General features: G+C 38.9%; 1 protein-coding gene across 3 annotated transcripts; it reads right to left on the reverse strand.

Moving 5' to 3' along the window:
- Positions 1-447: 447 nt before the first annotated feature.
- On the reverse strand, positions 448-16,467 carry UPF3B (UPF3B regulator of nonsense mediated mRNA decay). 3 transcript variants are annotated; one of them, XM_068533934.1, is made up of 11 exons: positions 16,098-16,467; positions 15,099-15,205; positions 14,818-14,924; positions 10,332-10,430; positions 8,917-9,027; positions 7,840-7,883; positions 7,190-7,372; positions 6,747-6,785; positions 4,730-4,890; positions 4,100-4,394; positions 448-1,437 (listed from the first exon to the last, which is right to left on the reverse strand). In XM_068533934.1, exons 1-11 carry the CDS (start codon positions 16,272-16,274, stop codon positions 1,288-1,290), a joined length of 1,473 nt encoding a protein of 490 aa, XP_068390035.1. In that variant the 5' UTR covers positions 16,275-16,467; the 3' UTR covers positions 448-1,287. The 3 variants fall into 3 exon arrangements, with proteins under 3 accessions (XP_068390035.1, XP_068390036.1, XP_068390037.1); XM_068533935.1 differs by lacking the exon at positions 6,747-6,785; XM_068533936.1 differs by lacking the exon at positions 4,100-4,394.
- Between the last annotated feature and the right edge of the window lie 2,542 nt (positions 16,468-19,009).

A 19,009-nucleotide genomic window follows, 5' to 3' on the forward strand; every position in this document is an offset into this window, starting at 1 on the left:
CTCCTTGAAAATACCCCTTCCCTTATGCCAGTACTCTCTCCCAGTTGAGGACCATTCTCTTTCAGTCACCTTCGATGGTTCTTCCTCTTTACCTGCCTCTTGGGCTACTGGTTTCTAAAAGCTGAGTAAACATAAAGCAGTGACTTATAAAGTAAAGGCAAACTGACATCACATTAGAGAAGCTGGCAGCATGGAAATGAAGCAGCAGCTCAAGGATGTTGTCCAGACATTTTGTTTCTTATGGAACAAGAGTGGTGAACCATGATTTGGTCTTCTTGGTGAGCAAAATATAGGCATAGTGCTAGTGAAGGTAGTAACAAATATCATTCATCCACTTTCAAAATTCCCAAAAGGTTAATTAAGTATCAAAAGTTTAATTTCTCAAAACTAACAGCTATTTTATAAAGTTAATAAACACACTTAGCTTCGTACTTGAGTGATGTTGATATTTATTGGCATCGACTGCAAAACAAGCTAAGAATAAAAGTTGCTATTTAACAGGAACAAATATTGGTGCAGTTTCCTTCCTGGAGACGGTAGGCACTCAGCTTATGAGACCTAAGATAAAACAAAGACTGGATTGTCAAGCACCAACTAAGGGTTAAACTTTAGTAATATAAAAATTGCTAAAGGCAAAAGGAGATGTTAAAAAAGTTTTTTTTATGCTAAGCTCACGTAAGCAAACAAAAAACTAAAACTAACCCTAAAACTTTAGGACATAGGATACAGACATGACATGACTATTTAAATTTTTGCAGAAGCGAAAATCTGTTATATCCTTCACTGTACTTGTATTACAATTACATGCTTGTTGCTTCTACACTACACAAAGTCAACAGTTATCACCAACAATGACTATAACTAGATCTGAACAAGACTTCAAAGTGACTCTGCTCCACTGAAATTAAGAAAATTCAATCCAGGATTAACAAAACCTTTTGATTTTAGAGCCAGTTCCTGTATCTTCTTCTCGTGTCATACCTAATTAAGTCCTCTCTTGACATTTCCTGCCTGCAAATTGCAATGTATGTCCTCTCCCTCAGCTTTGTCGGACACTTTAAAATTAATTTGTAGGAACTGCATGAAAAATGAAATTGTACTTCCAATCGGAGCGTGCAAGCGGGGTCCTGCTTTGACGCAAGACACACTCCTCTGCAGTGTACCCCACCAGCACAGCGACCCCCTTTCTCTCTCTCTATTCCTTCGCCCTGAAGGCACTTCTGGATTGCTTAATTCGTGCTCTTTGGCTGCCTAGACAGTCAGGACACCTAAGGCCATTTGGACCTGTCACTCCTCGCTTCCTTCTTTTCTATGGCTAATACCACTTTCCTGCTTTTTTTCTATGGTTGAATCTCCAGACTTGGTGCTGTCATCATGGGGACAGAGTCGATTTCGGCTTCGAGCTCCTGGTTGGTAAAGCTGCATTGCTGGGCGATCCTAAAGTAAAATGAAATGTTAATGTTACAACATTGCTACTAAGCATTTACAGGGGATTTTCAGAGTCTTAAGTTATATATTGATATATACCAAAAAGAACCCACACAAACAAGACCAAAAATGTGAGGGCACAGTACATGACAGTAAGTGTCGATGGTTAATTTGCTTCAAACTGCCCGCTTCCTTTCCCCTATCTACAAAGAAAAACAACCGTTTCACTTTTTAAGCAGCAGTTAAAAATAAGTATTATTTTATATGCCTAGAGTAAATTTTTGATAAGGCTACTGCCTAATTTTCTTAACCATCTCAAGATGAACTGAATTAGCTTGAATAGTTTTTCCTTAGAAACCATGGCCACTGGCTATCTCTCTTCCCCATCAGTAAATTGACTTTAAAATGCACCACCACCTGAGAAAATTTTAGGAGTAAAAACAACAATAATAAAGAATGCAAAGTCTTAAATGAAGACCTCCCTGAAGTTATGAGCTCAGACCCCTGTAACTTAGCACAAATATGACTGTCTGTTAATTCAGGTTTAACAAGGTGACCGCCTAGCTTGAGACTCTCTAGGTGGCACTTTAGATCTCAGGTTCCTAAATAATCCTCAATAAAGTCACCAGGTACCCCTCAGTTCAAGTAATGTGTTTGGTTATGACAATATGGCCTTGGAAAACTTAAATGTATAGGCCTTTTTTCAACTTCAATAAAACACGACATGAGCCTTCCTTGCCCTTTCTCTCTGACATATGAAAGTTAGCCTTAAAGCATTATTCCCAAGTGAATAATTCCAGCAAAATATTTCACTATTTTAACAAGATGAAACGTTAAAACAAATGAGACTGCTGCGTAGCATTTAAAGAAACAGATGATGGGGCTCCTACTGTGCAAAGATGGGACAATTTAACCATCAACAAGGACAATAACTGATAGTAACAAGTTGGAGTACACCAAATATTTCTAAATCCACAAGTTCTTAAAGACTAAACAGAACAAAGCTCATGGATAGCCCCTACAAGTTGCTGGGACACCAACTCATTACTCTGAATACTGTAAATAAAGGGAAAGGATCAAGTGTTTTTCTTGCCTTTCCCCCACCTTATGAAATAACGCATCTAAACAAAATTATTAGGAGAAAGGCTGATATAAAATTTTATAATATATGGATCAGGCTTACAATACGTGAACTAATTGATCAGTTGTTTTTCCAACTTTTTATCTTAAAAAATTTTAAATCTATAGAAATGTTGCCAAACTTGTACAACAAATACCTAATACCCTTCTCCTAGATTCACGATGGTTAACATTTTGTCACATGTGCCTTTTCCGACTCTAGTGTGTGCAGGCATACACGTATATAGACACATTATATTTTTGCAGAACCATTTGAGAGTAAGTGCAGACATCATGACCCTTCATTGCTAAATATTTCAGCTTGTGTATCTTAAGAGCAAGGACATCCTATCACATAACCATAATATGATTACTACTGATCAATCTTATCATCACAATAAAAGGACACCCAGACATTGTATGCTTCCTGATATGATGCAGTAGGAACTGCACAACACCACCTATCAAGTATTCTTGCCAACAATTGAGTCTGAATATATTCAGGCCTCTAGATGAGGGGCCACCTGTTTTTGTGAATAAAATTTGATTGGCACACAGCCAGGCTTATTCTTTTACATGTTGTCTATGCCTACTTTCCTACAAAGCTTACTGGTTGTGACAGAGACCACATGGCCCACAAAGCCTGAAATATTTACCATCTGGCCCTTGACAGAAAAAATTTGCTGACCCTGCTCTAGATATGACTACTGGTTTTCAAGGAAACATAGAAGGTAGAGGAACATGTTAAATGATACCACAGGGATGTAATTAGCCAATCTGGACTGTTAGAAGCTCTGCAGGGCAAACTGGATTCTGCAACAAATAAATGGTAGGAAAACAAGAGGAGGAGGAATTGTTTAGATTAAAAGAGACTTAAGGGAACATTTCAAGCAAATACAATTTGTGGACCTTGTTTAGAGCCTATAAAAAAGATGTTAATGAGACAATTGGGAAAATCTGAACACTGAGTAGGTAGGATGCTAAGGAGTTATTGTCAGTTTTGGTTTTTTTTCTGGTGTGAAAATGCTACTAGGGTTATTTTATTAAGAAAAAGAGTCTTCGGGACTTCCCTGGCAGTCCAGTGGTTAAAACTCCGCACTTCCACTGCAGGGGGTATGGGTTCGCTCTCTGGCTGGGGAACTAAGATCCTGCATGGTGCCTCGGGGCGTGGCCAAAAAAACAAAGTCTTTACTCTTCATATTGACGTATTTAAAGAAGAAATTATCTGTCTAGGATTTGCTTGAAAATAATCCAGTAGGAGTAAGATAGGCTAGAGTAGAAAGAAGATTGGCCATGAGGTGATAATTGCTGAAGCTGGGTGATGGGTACATCACATTATTCCTCTGTTCTCTCTACTTTTGTGTGTGTTTGAAATACATACACAATCTTATTAACAATAAGTTAATAAAAGGACCCCACCAAGACTGAAAAGGTGCAGATAGTTAAAGTTCCCCTAAAATTCTATAATGAACAACGAGCTAGCCCTTTCCTTTATACTTGCAGGAAAAGAAAAAAAAATCCTCATGAAAATAAGTTTAACGAAAAGCAGCACCTTGTTTCTTATGCGATCTCTCTTAACCACTTCCTCTTTCTTTTCAGTTTTTTCTGAGCTGCCTACTGGTTCTGTACTTTCAGGCTTCTTTCCTTTATCCCGAAGGGCTTCTTTCTCTTTTTTCATTTCTTCTTCCTTTCTTTTAAAAGCCTTCTCTTTCTCATAGCGCTCCTTCTGCCTGCGGCGCTCTTCCTCCTGCCGCTTCAGCCTCTCTCTTTCCCGCAGTACGCGCTCTTGGTCTCGTTCATAATCCCGCTCCCTCTCCCTGTATTCTCTGCCACTCTCATCTTCAGGTCTGCATGAAAAACAAATCTGAGAATGCACCCTCAAAGCTCTTCTAATCACAAATGCAGGAACATTCTGATCCTGACTTGGCCACTACAATGAGGTTGAACTTTTGGAGCAGAATTTTTTAAAAAAATACTAGTATTTTGAAAAACAATTTAAAAAAACCCCAAAGTCATTCACCCAGATTAAGATACTAAAATATATGAAACCTGTCCTCCTCATCCCCCTACACCTCATAAAACCAAGTATCTTGATTCAGGTACAAGTCCAGAAAGTAGCAGTAAAACTAGCACCTAGAAACATATCGAAAACAAATGTACCAAAGAGCCCTCGACTACCGACCTCTTAGGCTTTTCATCTTTAAATTCACCATCAGAACGTTTGGGCAATGGACAACTCTGCCCACTGGCTCTTTCATCACTCAGATTCTCTTTGTCCAATTTCTTGGCCTTTTCTCTTTTGTCCAATTCTTTTTCATCGCCTTTTTCTGGCTTCTTGAGCAGCTTTAAAGAGAACAAATTTAAGTTTATTTTGAAGGGTGGGACATTGTCTTCTGATTCTACCAAAGAAAATAATATACTAAATATTTTCAATTTAGGCTATAGAAGGCCCCCATCTCTGCAGGTACTCGTAAACTTTCAGGTGAACAACTAGCGCACGAGAGCAGTAATTTGCTAAAAGGACGCTATTAATGTGAAAGTGTTATCCACTCAAATGAAGTGGTTTAATCACTTTGTGGCAATAGGATCAAGACTCCTTTGGCTTAAATGGGTCAACCTTTAAGTAGACCAACGTACACTTTCAAGTATGCCTTCTGTAGCCCAGCATGTTGGCATAACTTGATAGGAAAATATGGTATGAATTTAAAATGCTAAGCAGATCATTACTGTTGGACTATTTTTACATAGTAATTACAATGACAAATACCTTGGTCACCAAAGGAGAGATCCATTGCAGGAATAATTTTGCCTTGAGTCTGAGAGTAGTTACATACTTATGATGGTACAATCATATTATCATTAGAGATGAAAAGCAAAAATTATTTGGCATTTGATTTAAAAATCCAAATACCTCATACAATGGAACTGTGAAGTTCCATCTCTACTGAATAGGAATTCTGCTCAATGTCATATATATGACAGAATGCAATTCTAAAATAAAAGTGGTTTATAAAGTCCAAATTGCTAACAAAAATTTCTTTCTCATGCCACTGCTATAAATCTCTATAGAATATCCCCAAGTGTTGGATATTCAGAGAGATTTTTAGGCAAAATAGAAGAATTTCACGTCTCAGAGTGAAGGCATCATAGAAAGTTTCATCTCAGGGTGAAGGCATCATACAAGCCACCAAGCAAAAGGCGAAGCACCACAAGACTTAAGCATGAAGTATTTCAGCACACAGACAACCACTGCAAATGGTGAGTCCAAACTGGACACTAAGAAGGCACCAGTGTAAAGTGAGGATACCATGTGCAGGTTTCATTGGAAGTGTTCTTATTTCTCTAATGAACATCTTTGTTAGAAGCCAAGATGTTCATTACTCTAATAAGAACATTAACGGATATCTCTAGCATGGCTGGCTCTACCTTCTGCCTTGCTGACAGTTAGAAATAGCAAGTCAAGTCACTTGTGGCATGGCGGACAGAGAAATCGCTAGAAGGAATTAAGATGGGAACCTCCCCACACTGCCGCCAAGCCCCTTATCACCAATAATGAGTCCTGGAGAGCCTAGGGGAACCCTAGCCACATGAACGGCTGAATTTTGAGGAGGTAAAAGGAGACCCTGCCATCATCTCTGTGAGATTTTCTCTGACTTTCTCTGAAGTACTATGTACGAGTACTTCCCCAGGAAGTTCGCTGAAGCAAGGGCTGCCAAGCCATGCCCTCAGAAGGGAAGTAGCAAGGCTGGGATCTTTCTATAGGTTTTCCTCTTCCTACATGCAATATATTAATCAGAATCTGCTGCTCACAGATTCCCAGGTAGATGCAAGAAGGTAACATGGGGAATCCTGTGAGAGGGGAAAGGACGTAATGCAGGGGGTATAGCCCTAGTACTCCCACAAGGCAGCCAGTTATGAGAGGCATATAAAAAGAAGAGAAGGGAAAGAGCTCTTTAGGCATGGTTGTCCTCTAGCTGTATATTGCTGAAGCTCCTGGGTACACAGCAGAGCATCAGCAAGTCATCTGAGCTTCCTTCTAAAGTAGGAATTTAAAATGGCTCAGCTTTTAAGAAGACTTAGGTCAGTCTGAAGGGGTTTTCTACAGGTAACACTACCACCACCACCAAAAGGACTTATTAACTAAGACCTGTGTGTGTGACATGATACTAGGTGCTCTGTATCATGTACTTGGTCCTTACATTTTTCTGATTCACAGCTTGTAACAGAAACCTGTGTACCTGAGGACAGTGGAAAACAAACAGATGAGGCAACTTCATGTATCAAAAATGAAGGAAAAGCTGAATATAACCCGTAATTCATGCCAGCCAGCCCTAAGCCCTTATTTATGAAGAACTGAGAAAATAATAATCCAAAATTGAACATTTTCAATGATGAAAAATAACACAGATCTGCACTGAATACCATGTAAACTACTTAATCTTTTAAATTATTTTAAATTAAAAGAATAATACTATTACTATTATAGGAAAGACTTCTGTTGATTCACTCCCCCCCCAAAAAAAGACAAAAACAAAACCGAAAAAACTGTTTACACCAACACAAGATGCATGCATATTTGAAGAAGTAGATACAGTACATGCAATTTTCAGCAACATGCAGTCAGTTTAAGTTATTTTCATACCTTAATCTTTGGTTCATCCTTTAATTTGTCCCTTTCTGGAACTCTGTCTATCTTCTTTAGCTTTTCTATATCTTTCCTTTTTCGTTTCTCTTCTTCTTTCCATTTCCTCCTCTCTTCTTCTCTTTGTCTTTTTCTTTCTATTTCTCGCCTCCTTCTTTCTTCTCTCTTTTCTTCTCTCATCCTCTAGAAAGAAACATCAACACAAACCTTCAAACAAGATAACTGCCACCAAAAACTTAGTCTTGAAGGTATGGTGGGCACCCACTTAACTGTATCATCTTTCCTTCCCATTTTCTATCTCCTTAACCCCCTCCCCACCCCATTCAAAATATGAGAGAGAATAAAGACCAGGGCCTGCTAATATCAGAGTCTCCCACTGCTGCCTTACTACATTATCCAGAGGCTTTCAGGAAATCAAGAGAGTGTCTCTGGAGCAAGCTAAGGACTCCCTGGTTTTGCAGAGTGAATCTTTGGTCCAACAACCAGAGTGAAGGAGAGGGCCAGAGAGTGAGGCCAATGAGCCAAATCTTTAAAGAATAATGGTAGAAAAAGCAGCTATCTCTCCTATAGGATCCCAATGCTCTTATATTCACAGGATGCAAACCAATGAAATAGAAGTATTGAGAGAACTATAAAAACAAAAGGTTTACCTGCTTGTTTTTCAGGAAGCTCAAAAGTGGGGTTGTCTTTTTAGCTACATAAATGTAAACAGATTATTAATAATACTTAATCAACCCCTAGAAAGGATTCCGTTTTCTGACATTCCCTGCCAACCACCCAAGGTGGGAAAACTACACTCCTTAAACAGTAAGTTCACAACTATATTATTGGAAAGAAGTTTTACAGTATTCTATTTCGATTCTGAAGGTTTAAAATAATTTTTTAAAAGTTAAGAAATTCAAATTAAAACAATGAAACAATTATTAAAAAGAGCAATTCCCAGTCAGTGAGAATAAAGTGCAAAGGACATTCTCTTGTTTTATAGATGGGAGTATAAATTTGCTCAACCAGGAAGAAACTGGGGTAAGGGGCTAAAAATATCTAATACTTTTGACCCCATAATTCCACTTCTGGGAATTTATTCTATGGAAAGTATCGGAGATGGGCTTATACTATGCATCCATTAATAAAAACCAAGTTTTAGAAGAATATTTAATTCATTCTTCAATATTCTGAACAATGCTATCTAACCTTGTAGCTAGCTTTTTGAAAAGCATACTTCCTTCCTAGGATAAATTCCTAGGAGTGGAAATCCTGGGTCAGAGGCTATGCTTATGTTTAGAGCTGATATAGTAGTGACAACTTACTACTAAAACCAACATCCAAGCTAGAATTTCTCAAGTGGTTTTCAATTTTGCAGTAACTAACTTCATTTTTTGACATTTTCAGGTCAAAATTTTTTTTAGGAATATGAGCTTATTACTAGAAAACACCAATTGATCTTCAAAGGCTTACCAACATCTTAAGGTCCCATATGAGTCTTCAAACTTTTTATACTTCTGTTACATTTGTGTGGCACTAAATAAGTCAGAATTTTTCCCATCTTATCAATGCATTCTCATAATCCTGTGAGGCAGGTATTATCTGCACTTTATAGTAGAACAAACAGAGTCTTAAAGAAGTCAGTGCCTTTCCCATGGTCAAACAGCTAGCAAGTGACAGAACTGGGAGTCTGACAGGTCTTCTGATGAAAAAGCTGTTACCCTTAATTCCTTCTGCCCACTTACCTATTAATTCTCTATTTTTTGCTTCTATTTCCTCTAGCAGTGTCTCTGGAGTAGATGTCATTTTCTCATTATCTGCAGCATAACTTTCCAAAAATTTTCTATATTCTGGATCTAAATAATTATTTAAGTAAATAGAAAATATAGCAGACTTTAAACAAAATAGGAAATATTATCTATGGGAGAATTGCAAGCTATAGTTATGGGACCTTCAGAGACTATCATGTATAGCATGTAAGCAGTTTCTGCATCAGTACACCTCACTTTAATTAAACTCAGCATATGAAAATTGGGTGTTCTAAACAGATAAATGAGGGCAGATGTCCTAGATGTGGCACTAGAGGTGATGGTAACTTCTGGAATTCTTTCCTAGATGCCTCCGACATCAGAAGGGGTAACACATCTGAGTCATTACGTTGTATCTGGAGCATGTACTGTGGAGCATGTCACTTGATCTAGTCTTCACGGTCTGAATCTATGATACAATCAATAAGCAGCTGTGTGTTGAGTCTTTTCTGTGTTTTCCTTATAAAATACCCATTATAGTAATAAATAATGGAAACCAAACTAGTTGATTCTAAAATGCCAATCTGATATAAAATATTGCAGCTAAGTCCTTAGCGAACACAACCACATTACAGAGATCTCAAAATCTGGATCCAGTTTACCGTAAATGGCAATTATTTTAGTTTTTTAGTTCCAGTATTTCAGTTCAATGTAATTACTATGTGTGCAGTTAACTGCATATTCAAAGCCTAGAAAACAGGACTGGCCACTACAGATACTTTATATTAAGTTACTCAAGTATAGAAATTTTTCCATCACAGCTCTCAATGATAACTCTTCCTCTTTATAAAAATGGAAACCAAAAGTCAAATAAATAATCATAAAAATGGTAAGAGGCCTCAAGGAGTTGTAATTTGAAACATCTGATTTTTTCCCATTGTCTTCTAATGAATATATCTAAGGTGATTTACTACTCAACAGTCAAAATATATTGCTTAATGGTGAAGGGATGAAAAGCCATTAGCCAAAGAGAGTGAAAACTAGAGGAAACCCACCTCCATTCTAACAAGCAAAGCTTTCATCAGTGAATTACATTTCTCATGAACTTTATTTCCTATGTTTTCTTAATTTAAAAGATTGGAATCCACTTAATTCCCACAAAGGTAATATTTTTAAAAAACCCATGGCCCTACTATATATACAACACAGGGAACTCTACTCAATATTCTGTAATAACCCATATGGGAAAAGAACCTGAAAAAGAATGAATATATGTACATGTGTAACAGAATCACTTTGCTGTACACCTGAAACTAACACAACATTGTAAATCAACTATATTCCAATATAAAATAAAAATTAAATTAAAAAAAACATGGCATTAGCATTACATAACTAGAGCTATACTGTACCATCATCGATAGTCCCAACTTTAGTATCTCTTTTCTTAGTCTTCTTTTTTGCAGCTTTTTGAAAAGGTGCAAATTCTACTATGGCAGGATATTCCTGACCTGTTTAGAAAAAATAGCATACTTGTTGTAAGAAAGAAAATGTCAAAAGTGGATACAAGAGACTCAACCCACCACTCTCTAGGCCTCCTTTGATGACAGTGGTCTGAATAGGTCTCCCAACAGGCATAAATCACATTGGCACAACTAAAATCAACATGTTACCAAAGGAGCCCCCAGTTCATACTGATAACTTAGTGAAAAGATATGGGAGGGAATTAAAATACTCATTTAAATTCAACTTCTAAAGTGTGATATTGTGATATGTGGGGGGAAAAAATCTACAAACTAATTTTCATTTAAAAAATATATCAGAGGGAATTCCCTGGCAGTCCAGTGGTTAGTACTCGGCACTTTCATTGCAGGGGCCTAGGTTCAATCCCTAGTGGGGGAACTAAGATCCTGCAAGCCATGAAGCATGGCCAAAACAAACAAACAAACAAACAAAAAAACCAGACCACAATACTGATTATACAGGGGTATAAATATGTCAAAAGTCACCAAATGCACACATAAAATGGATGCATTTTAATATGTAAATTATACCTTAATAAAATTGATATTTTATAAGTGCAAAAATATACATCAGAAATCTCTAGAACAGGTAAAGCTATAGAGATAGAAAGTAGGTTAGGGCTTCCCTGGTGGCGCAATGGTTAAGAATCCACCTGCCAATGCAGGGGACATGGGTTCAAGCCCTGGTCTGGGAAGATCCCACATGCCGCGGAGCAACTAGGCCCGTGAGCCACAACTACTGAGCCTGCGCGTCTGGAGCCTGTGCTCCGCAACAAGAGAGGCCGCGATAGTGAGAGGCCCGCACACTGCGATGAAGAGTGGCCCCCGCTCGCCGCAACTGGAGAAAGCCCTCGCACAGAAACGAAGACCCAACACAGCCAAAAATAAAATAAATAAAGAATTATTTAAAAAAAAAAAAAAAAAAAGAAAGTAGGTTAGTGCTTGTCTGCAGATGAGGAGTAACAGCTAATGGGTACGAGGTTTCTCTTTAGAGAAACGTGTTCTAAAATTAGATTGTGGCGACAGCTGCACAACTCTGTGAATATACTAAAAAACACTGAACTGTACACTTTAAAAGGGTGAATTTTATGGCATATGCATTATATCTCAGTAAAGCTGTTATTAAAAAATACACCAGGAGACACCAAAAGCACAGGCAACAAAAGTGAAAAATAGATAAACTGTGCTACATCAAAATTAAGAACTTCTGGGGCTTCCCTGGTGGTGCAGTGGTTGGGAATCCGCCTGCCAATGCAGGGGACAGGGGTTCGAGCCCTGGTCCGGGAAGATCCCACATGCCGCGGAGCAACTAAGCCTGTGCGCCACAACTCCTGAGCCTGTGCTCTAGAGCCCGCGAGCCACAACTACTGAGCCCGCGTGCCACAACTACTGAAGCCCATGCACCTAGAGCCCATGCTCCGCAACAAGAGAAGCCACCGCAATGAGAAGCCTGTGCACCACAACGAAGAGCAGCTCCACTCGCCACAACTAGAGAAAGCATGTGCACAGCAACAAAGACCCAACGCAGCCAAAAATAAAAATAAATAAAATAAATAAATTAAAAAAAAATTTAAGAACTTCTGTGCATCTAGGGACATAATCAACAGAGAGAAAAGGAAGGCTACAGAATTGGAGAAAATATTTGCAAATCATATATCTGATAAGGGGTCAATATACAGAATATGTAAAGAACTCTGACAACTCAACAAAAAAAATCCCAAATAATCTGATTAAAAAATGTTCAAAGGACTCGAATAGACATTTCTCCAGAGATGGTATACAAATGGCCAATAAGCAAATGAAAAGATGCTATGTGCTCAAGCATATGAAAAGATTAAACTATTACCTCACTAATCATTAGGGAAATGCCAGTCAAAACCACAATGAAATATCATCTTATACCTGTCAGAATGATTACTATTAAAGGGGGAAAAAAAAACAGAAAATAGCAAGTGTTGGCAAGGACATGGAGAAATTAGAACCTTCATGCATTGCTGGTGGGAATATAAAATGGTGCAGCCACTATGGAAAACAGTATGGTGGTTCCTCAAAAAAATTAAAAATAGAATTACCATATGACCCCGCAATTCCACTTTTGGGTATGTATTCAAAAGAAGTGAAAGCAGAGACTTGAACAGATGTTTGTACATTCATAGCAGCATTATTCACAATAGCCAAATGTCCCTCAACAGATGAATGGATAAAGAAAATGAAGTATATACATACAATGGAAAAGGAGATTCTGACACATGCTACAACATGGATCAACCTTGAGGACATTATGCTAAGTGAAATAAGCTAGTCACTAAAAGTCAAATACTATGATTCCACTTATATGAGGTACCTAGAATGGTCAACTTCATAGACAGAAGGGTGGTTCATAGAGGTAGAATGTAGTTGCAAGAGGCTGGGGGAGGGAGAAATGGGGAGTTGTTTAACAGGTAGAGTTTCAGTCTTACAAGAAGAAGTTCTAGAGATTGGTTGCAGAACAATGTGAATGTACTCAACACTACTGAACTGCATATTTAAAAATGGTTAAGATGGTAAATTTTATTTGTGCATTTTACCACAATTTTTAATAATGCAAAAAAACAAAAAAAGCAATGAGGTAATGATACATACTATAACATGGATGAACCTTGAAAACATACTAAGTAAAAGAGGCAGTCACAAAAGGCCACATATTGTATGATTCAGTTCATATGAAATGTCCAGAATAAGGAAATCCATAGTTAGTAGATCAGTGGTTGCCAGGGTCTAGGGGGAGAGGATAATGGGAGATGACTGCTAATGAATACAGGATTCCTTTTGAAGTGATAAAAACATTCTGGAATTACATAGTGGTAATGGTTACAAAACTTGTGAATATACTAAAAACCATTGAATTTTATGGTATGTGAGTTATATCTCAATTAAAAAAAAAACCCAAGTGACTACTGGAAAAATACACCAGATCCCTGCTATAGAATAATGTCATACAAGGTATAAAATTCCATCCTTAGATCTTTGGCATGTAAACATAAGCCAGGATAAATTACTAGAATTGACCATTAGGCATCACAAAGCAGTCACACAGGAAACAAGATTTTAGAAATCCTAGTGAATGCAGAATCATATTACCTTAATAATTGATATATTTGAGAAGGAACAGATAAACCAGACTGAAACAGAAGGAAATTGTGGAAGACAGGCTGAAAAAAACAGAAGTGAGGCCAAACTATGGAAGATGCTGACTACCAGACTAAGGAATTTGGACTTTTTTTCACAACTGCTATCTTAAGTCACTATTTTCAAAAAGATTAATTTCATGGCAATATAAGACTAAATTACACAGAAAGTGGAAAAAAATGGAAACTCCTATAAGGTTAGAGACTGGTTGTCTAAGCATTAGGTGATGAGGATATAAAGTGTGAAAGTATTACTAAGTCTAGATGAACAAGATATTAAAAAGCAATAAATTGACAGAATCCATCACTTGTTTAAATGTAAGGGATAAAAAAGAAAGGAAAAAAGTTAAACACAACTCAGATTTCCAGGAAATCACTGCTATCTACTGGAATAAACTTGGAGTGGAGAAGTAGCTGGTTTGAGGGGATTAATAAAAGCTGGACAAACACAGTAGCAATCCTTCAACTTTTACTGGCATATTCCCTGACAAAGATTTCCTTTTTACCAACTTTGAACTAATACTGAAAAAACATAACCTAACAAAAAGACACATCATTCACCTATGATTGCAAAGCCAAAAGAAAAGTGGCAAATGGAAGCTTGGACATTCTCTGGCTAAATGTTGCAAGCAGCAGATAATAAAATGAGAGTTAAGGCAGAAGTTTTTCTTCCCTATAAACTCCTGGATACAAAGTGGGAAATCATCAAGTTCAATGTTTTAATTATATACAACTTAGAATGTTAAACAGTACTCCAACTGGCAACTATTGACATAAAGAATCTGACTTAAATAAGTGTTGGTCCTTGAAGCAAGATGAGAAGTAAATATTTAAAATTTGTCATACAAGTTTAAAGAGTCATTTATCAGTGTCACTGTTGAAACTAGTAAATACTCAAAACAACAGATCATCTAATACCGGGCAAAAGAACAGTCACTGGAGGAGAAAACTGTGGCAATTTCATTCAGTTGATCAAACTACAGAAATAATAGGTTAATACAAATACCTGAGGACTGTAAAAAGTCATATTATCTATTTATAAGGCTGTCATAAGCTTATCAAATGTGTAAAACTCTTTAAATGTTGCTCATCTTATCACCCAGGATTTTAGAAACGCCATGAAGGCATCGAGAAAACACTGTGATACACACATTGTCTTAAACATACAAATGACAAAGAAACCAACCCCCTCAGTTAAAAGGACTTACCTTTATTGTCAAGGAATACATAACCATCGAAACGATCCCTGAACAAAATAATGTCCTCCTGGTTTTTAAAGTTGATGTATGCTCTGGCATACATATGAGGATACAGGCTGCAGGGAGGAAAGCAATTATGTCAATGTGCTTGCAGGTGTCTGACTGAATTACAAGTATGCACATATTAAAAAGATAGGCTCCAAAATCAAATGGAAAACATTAGTAGGATAAAAAAGAATGGAAGAAACCTTTTTCATTTACCCCCTCCCTCTTTTATTTATTTATTTTACCTAGTATCATTAGAAAAAAACTCAAAATAATCATGCTCAGGCATAGGCTGAAGATGTTCCTGAAGCTGCTCCTTGGTCAAAGTGGGCGGTAATCTCCGTATTACCACCTTAAGAAATGAATAAGGAAAATAAAATTAGTACAAATCAATTTTCTGTCATACCCGAATCACTGTCCCTGAAGAAAGTTGGCCTTTAAACGATGAGATCACTTATAAAAACCCAAGAGAATGTTCAGAAAGCTCAGAATGATTAGTCAAACATAACAGTAACGTAGTTTAAAAAAAACCCACAACTCTCAGAAAAGAGAACTGCCTGGAGCAAGGAAAATCTCAGGTTCTGTTAACCCGAAGCCCCACAGTTTACTAGGTTTTCGCCTCATTTTCTATCACCCGTTTTCAGTAGTGGTAAGAAATTAGTAAACCAACCCTGGTCTTTTGTGGGTGCCATGAATTCTTGATTTATTAATATTTCCCTACCACATCCAACACATCCTAAAATAAAATCCTTACTCAATCAGCATAAAGAATTCAAAATTCTAAGGAATACCACAAATTCCCTCATTGCTCCCCAAATAAGGATGCACCCGATCTGGCCCCCAGACCATAATATCCCCCACCCACCCACTCCCTCAACGAGCCTCTATTAATATTCCTATCACAAACTACTCCCACCCGTGATGGCCTCTTCACTATTCAATAATTCCCCTCCAATTCCTCATTCTTTTCACTATCGCTACCCCTCCCATTATAATCTCACAGCTCTGACCTAAACCCTTCTTGTCTGGGAATCCCCCCGCCCTCCCTCACTCCCATCCCGGGGCTCGGCGGGGAGGGGCTCCCACATTTCTGGCGAGTGGATGAGACAGGGTGATGCGATTTTCACTCAAGTGAAGAAACAGAGGAAGAGACTGGGAGAGGAAGAGGGCAGCCCCTTCCCAACCATCCTCCACGGGTGTTGGAACCGTCCCGCCCTCTCCTGGGCCGACAGCCGGCCAGACACCTTGCTCAACGCCTCTTTCTTCTCCTTGTTCCGATCCTGCTTATCTTCCCGTTTGATGCTGTCCCCCGAAGCCCCACAGACGCTGCCTGTGGCCCCCGGGGGAGTCAAGAGGGTTACTCGCTTCTCCTTAGGCCTATGCTCCTTCTCCTCCTTCATGGCCACGGTTTCGCTCCTCATCGCGGTAGCTCGGCCTAAACGCCACTACGCCGGCACCTAAAGACTCCCGGCCCACTCCGGACAGAGCTCCGCCCCCAACAGACGCCCCTAGTGATAACCGAAGCCCTGCTTTCCTTTGGGCCGCGCCAGGATCTCGCGAGACTTCAGGACGTCCGGCTTCTTTCAGTGGAAAGGTTGTAGCACCTGGTCTTAGCTTCCCGCCCGCGGAATCCCCGCACCGCCCAATCCCCTTGCGACCCAGACTCCCTCGGGGCAAGTCATTAGCAACTCCGCCATCTTGGCTGGGACGAGTATTTCACGGACTACAAATCCCGGCATACAAAGCACTTACTCGGGCTTCCCTGGTTGCGCAGTGGTTAAGAATCTGCCTGCCAATACAGGGTACACAGATTCGAGCCCTGGTCCGGGAAGATCCCACATACCGCGGAGCATCTAAGCCCGCGTGCCACAACTACTTAGCCTGCGCTCTAGAGCCCACGAGCCTACTGAGCCCATGCGCCACAACTACTGAAGCTCGCGCACCTAGAGCTCGTGCTCCGCAACAAGACAGGCCACCGCAATGAAAAGCCCGCGCATCGCAAGGAAGAGCAGCCCCCGCTCGCTGCCAACTAGAGAAAGCCCGCGGGCAGCAACGAAGACCCAACGCAGCCAAAAATAAATAAATAAATAAATAAATAAGCATTTACCCGCTTCTGGCCGGGAGATCTGGAGTCGTAGGTGTTTCAGGGTTCCTATTTGTAAGTAAATGGAATCCTTAATCTTGAAAGTGTAGTGTTTTTCAGATCTAAAGATACTTTCTGTGGGCTTTGTTCTCCTCAGATAAACCCGATGTTATCCAAAGTTTACCTCACTAGGGGAACGACTTGTATTTTCTATCATTGGTTGTGAAGTGTCCTTTCAGAGGCTTTAGAGTTTTTTTTTCCTTATATTGATTAGGATTCAGACACTTAATAAACACGCACAGAACACTGACATTAAAGGATCATTATAACCAAAATGTATGAGATTTGTTTTCATAACCGTTTTTTTAAAAATTTTTTTTTAAATTAATTTATTTATTTTTGGCTGTGTTGGGTCTTCGTTTCTGTGCGAGGGCTTTCTCCAGCTGTGGAGAGCGGGGGCCACTCTTCATCGCGGTGCGCGGGCCTCTCACTATCGCGGCCTCTCCCGTTGCGGAGCACAGGCTCCAGACGGCGCAGGTTCAGTAACTGTGGCTCACGGGCTTAGCTGCTCCGCGGCATGTGGGATCTTCCCAGATCAGAGCTCGAACCCGTGTCCCCTACATTGGCAGGCAGATTCTTAACCACTGCGCCACCAGGGAAGCCCTTCATCACCATTTTTAAAAGTAAAAGGAATCTATCATGGTACTGATGCCCCACAGGGAGGAGAAAATAAAATAAAACCCAACTTGCTTTAGATGGGATTGCCCCCCTTCCCGCTTTTAAAAAGGCTAGTTATGCATTATTTATAATAGCCCCAAACTGGAAACAACCCAAATATCTGTCAACTGGCTAATGCATAAACAAAATGTGGCACATCCATAGATCGAAATACTACTCAGCAATAAAAATGAACCGATACGTCCATCCACATGAGTGAATCTCAAAACGATTATGCTGAGTGAAAGAATCAGGACACAAAGAGAATACATGGTGTATGATCTCACTGATATGAAATTCCAGAAAAGGTAAAACTATAGTGAGAGAAAGCAGATCAATGATTGCCAGGGGGGTCCGGGGGTGGGGAGAAGGGATTGACTGCAGAAGGGCTCGACTGCAGAAGGGCTCCAGGGAACTTTTTGGAATTATAAAAAATGCTCTTTATCATGATTGTGGTGGTGGTTGCATGACTGCAGACATTTGTGTAAACTCATTGAATTGTACACTTAAAATTGGCAAATATTATTTCATGTAAATTATATTTTATTGAAATTCAGCCCCTCAGATTAAAAGAAATGCAAAATTTGAAAAATATTGCTTAGCAAAAGCCCCAGGGGGCTCCTCAGGAGAATGGAATGGAATCTGTCTCCTTCTCCAAACCCAAGAAAAATCTTTTTCCGTGGAGGAGCTGGTTAGTAGTGATCTTGAAGAGACAGCTGGCAGTGGAAGTCTTTACAAGAGGAAGAAATCTTTCCCCAAAAAGGAACCAATTAGTGACCCTAAAGAGGCAGGAAACAAGAGTGTCCCCAAGAAAAAGAGGAAATTCTCTTGTAAATGTCAAGTATTCTGTTTTGGGGGTTTTTAATGTTTTATTATACTTTGTTAAAAAGGAAAAATTGTACATTTTAGAATGTTTTTATGAGTAAATTTAATGTACTGAAAATTTAAAAAAAAGAAAAGAAAAAGAGGAAATTCTCTTCCAAGGAGGAGCCACTCAGCAGTGGACCTGAAGAGGCTGCTGCCAGCAAGAGCAGCAGCTTCAAGAAAAAGAAAAAGCTCCAAAAGCTGTCCCAGGGTGATTAGAATTGACATTTCCCTGGTGAGGCATAACTTGCAGAGATATTTCCCAACCTAAGCCTATATCTCAATAAAAAGAAAAATATTGCTCTAAATGATAGACCGTTTGTATTTCATCAACTCTAAGATACCATCGAATCTAAAACCATTATTTTATATACAAAGAAAGAAAAAAAATGCTGCCAATTGAACTATGACACACTATCAATTTTAAGATGTATCTTGATTTCAGAGGTGTTAAAATGTGAAAAAAAGTGTTAGTATCAATTGAACATATTA

The sequence above is a fragment of the Eschrichtius robustus genome, chromosome X, assembly GCF_028021215.1.
Source record: "Eschrichtius robustus isolate mEscRob2 chromosome X, mEscRob2.pri, whole genome shotgun sequence".
Taxonomy (NCBI): domain Eukaryota; kingdom Metazoa; phylum Chordata; class Mammalia; order Artiodactyla; family Eschrichtiidae; genus Eschrichtius; species Eschrichtius robustus.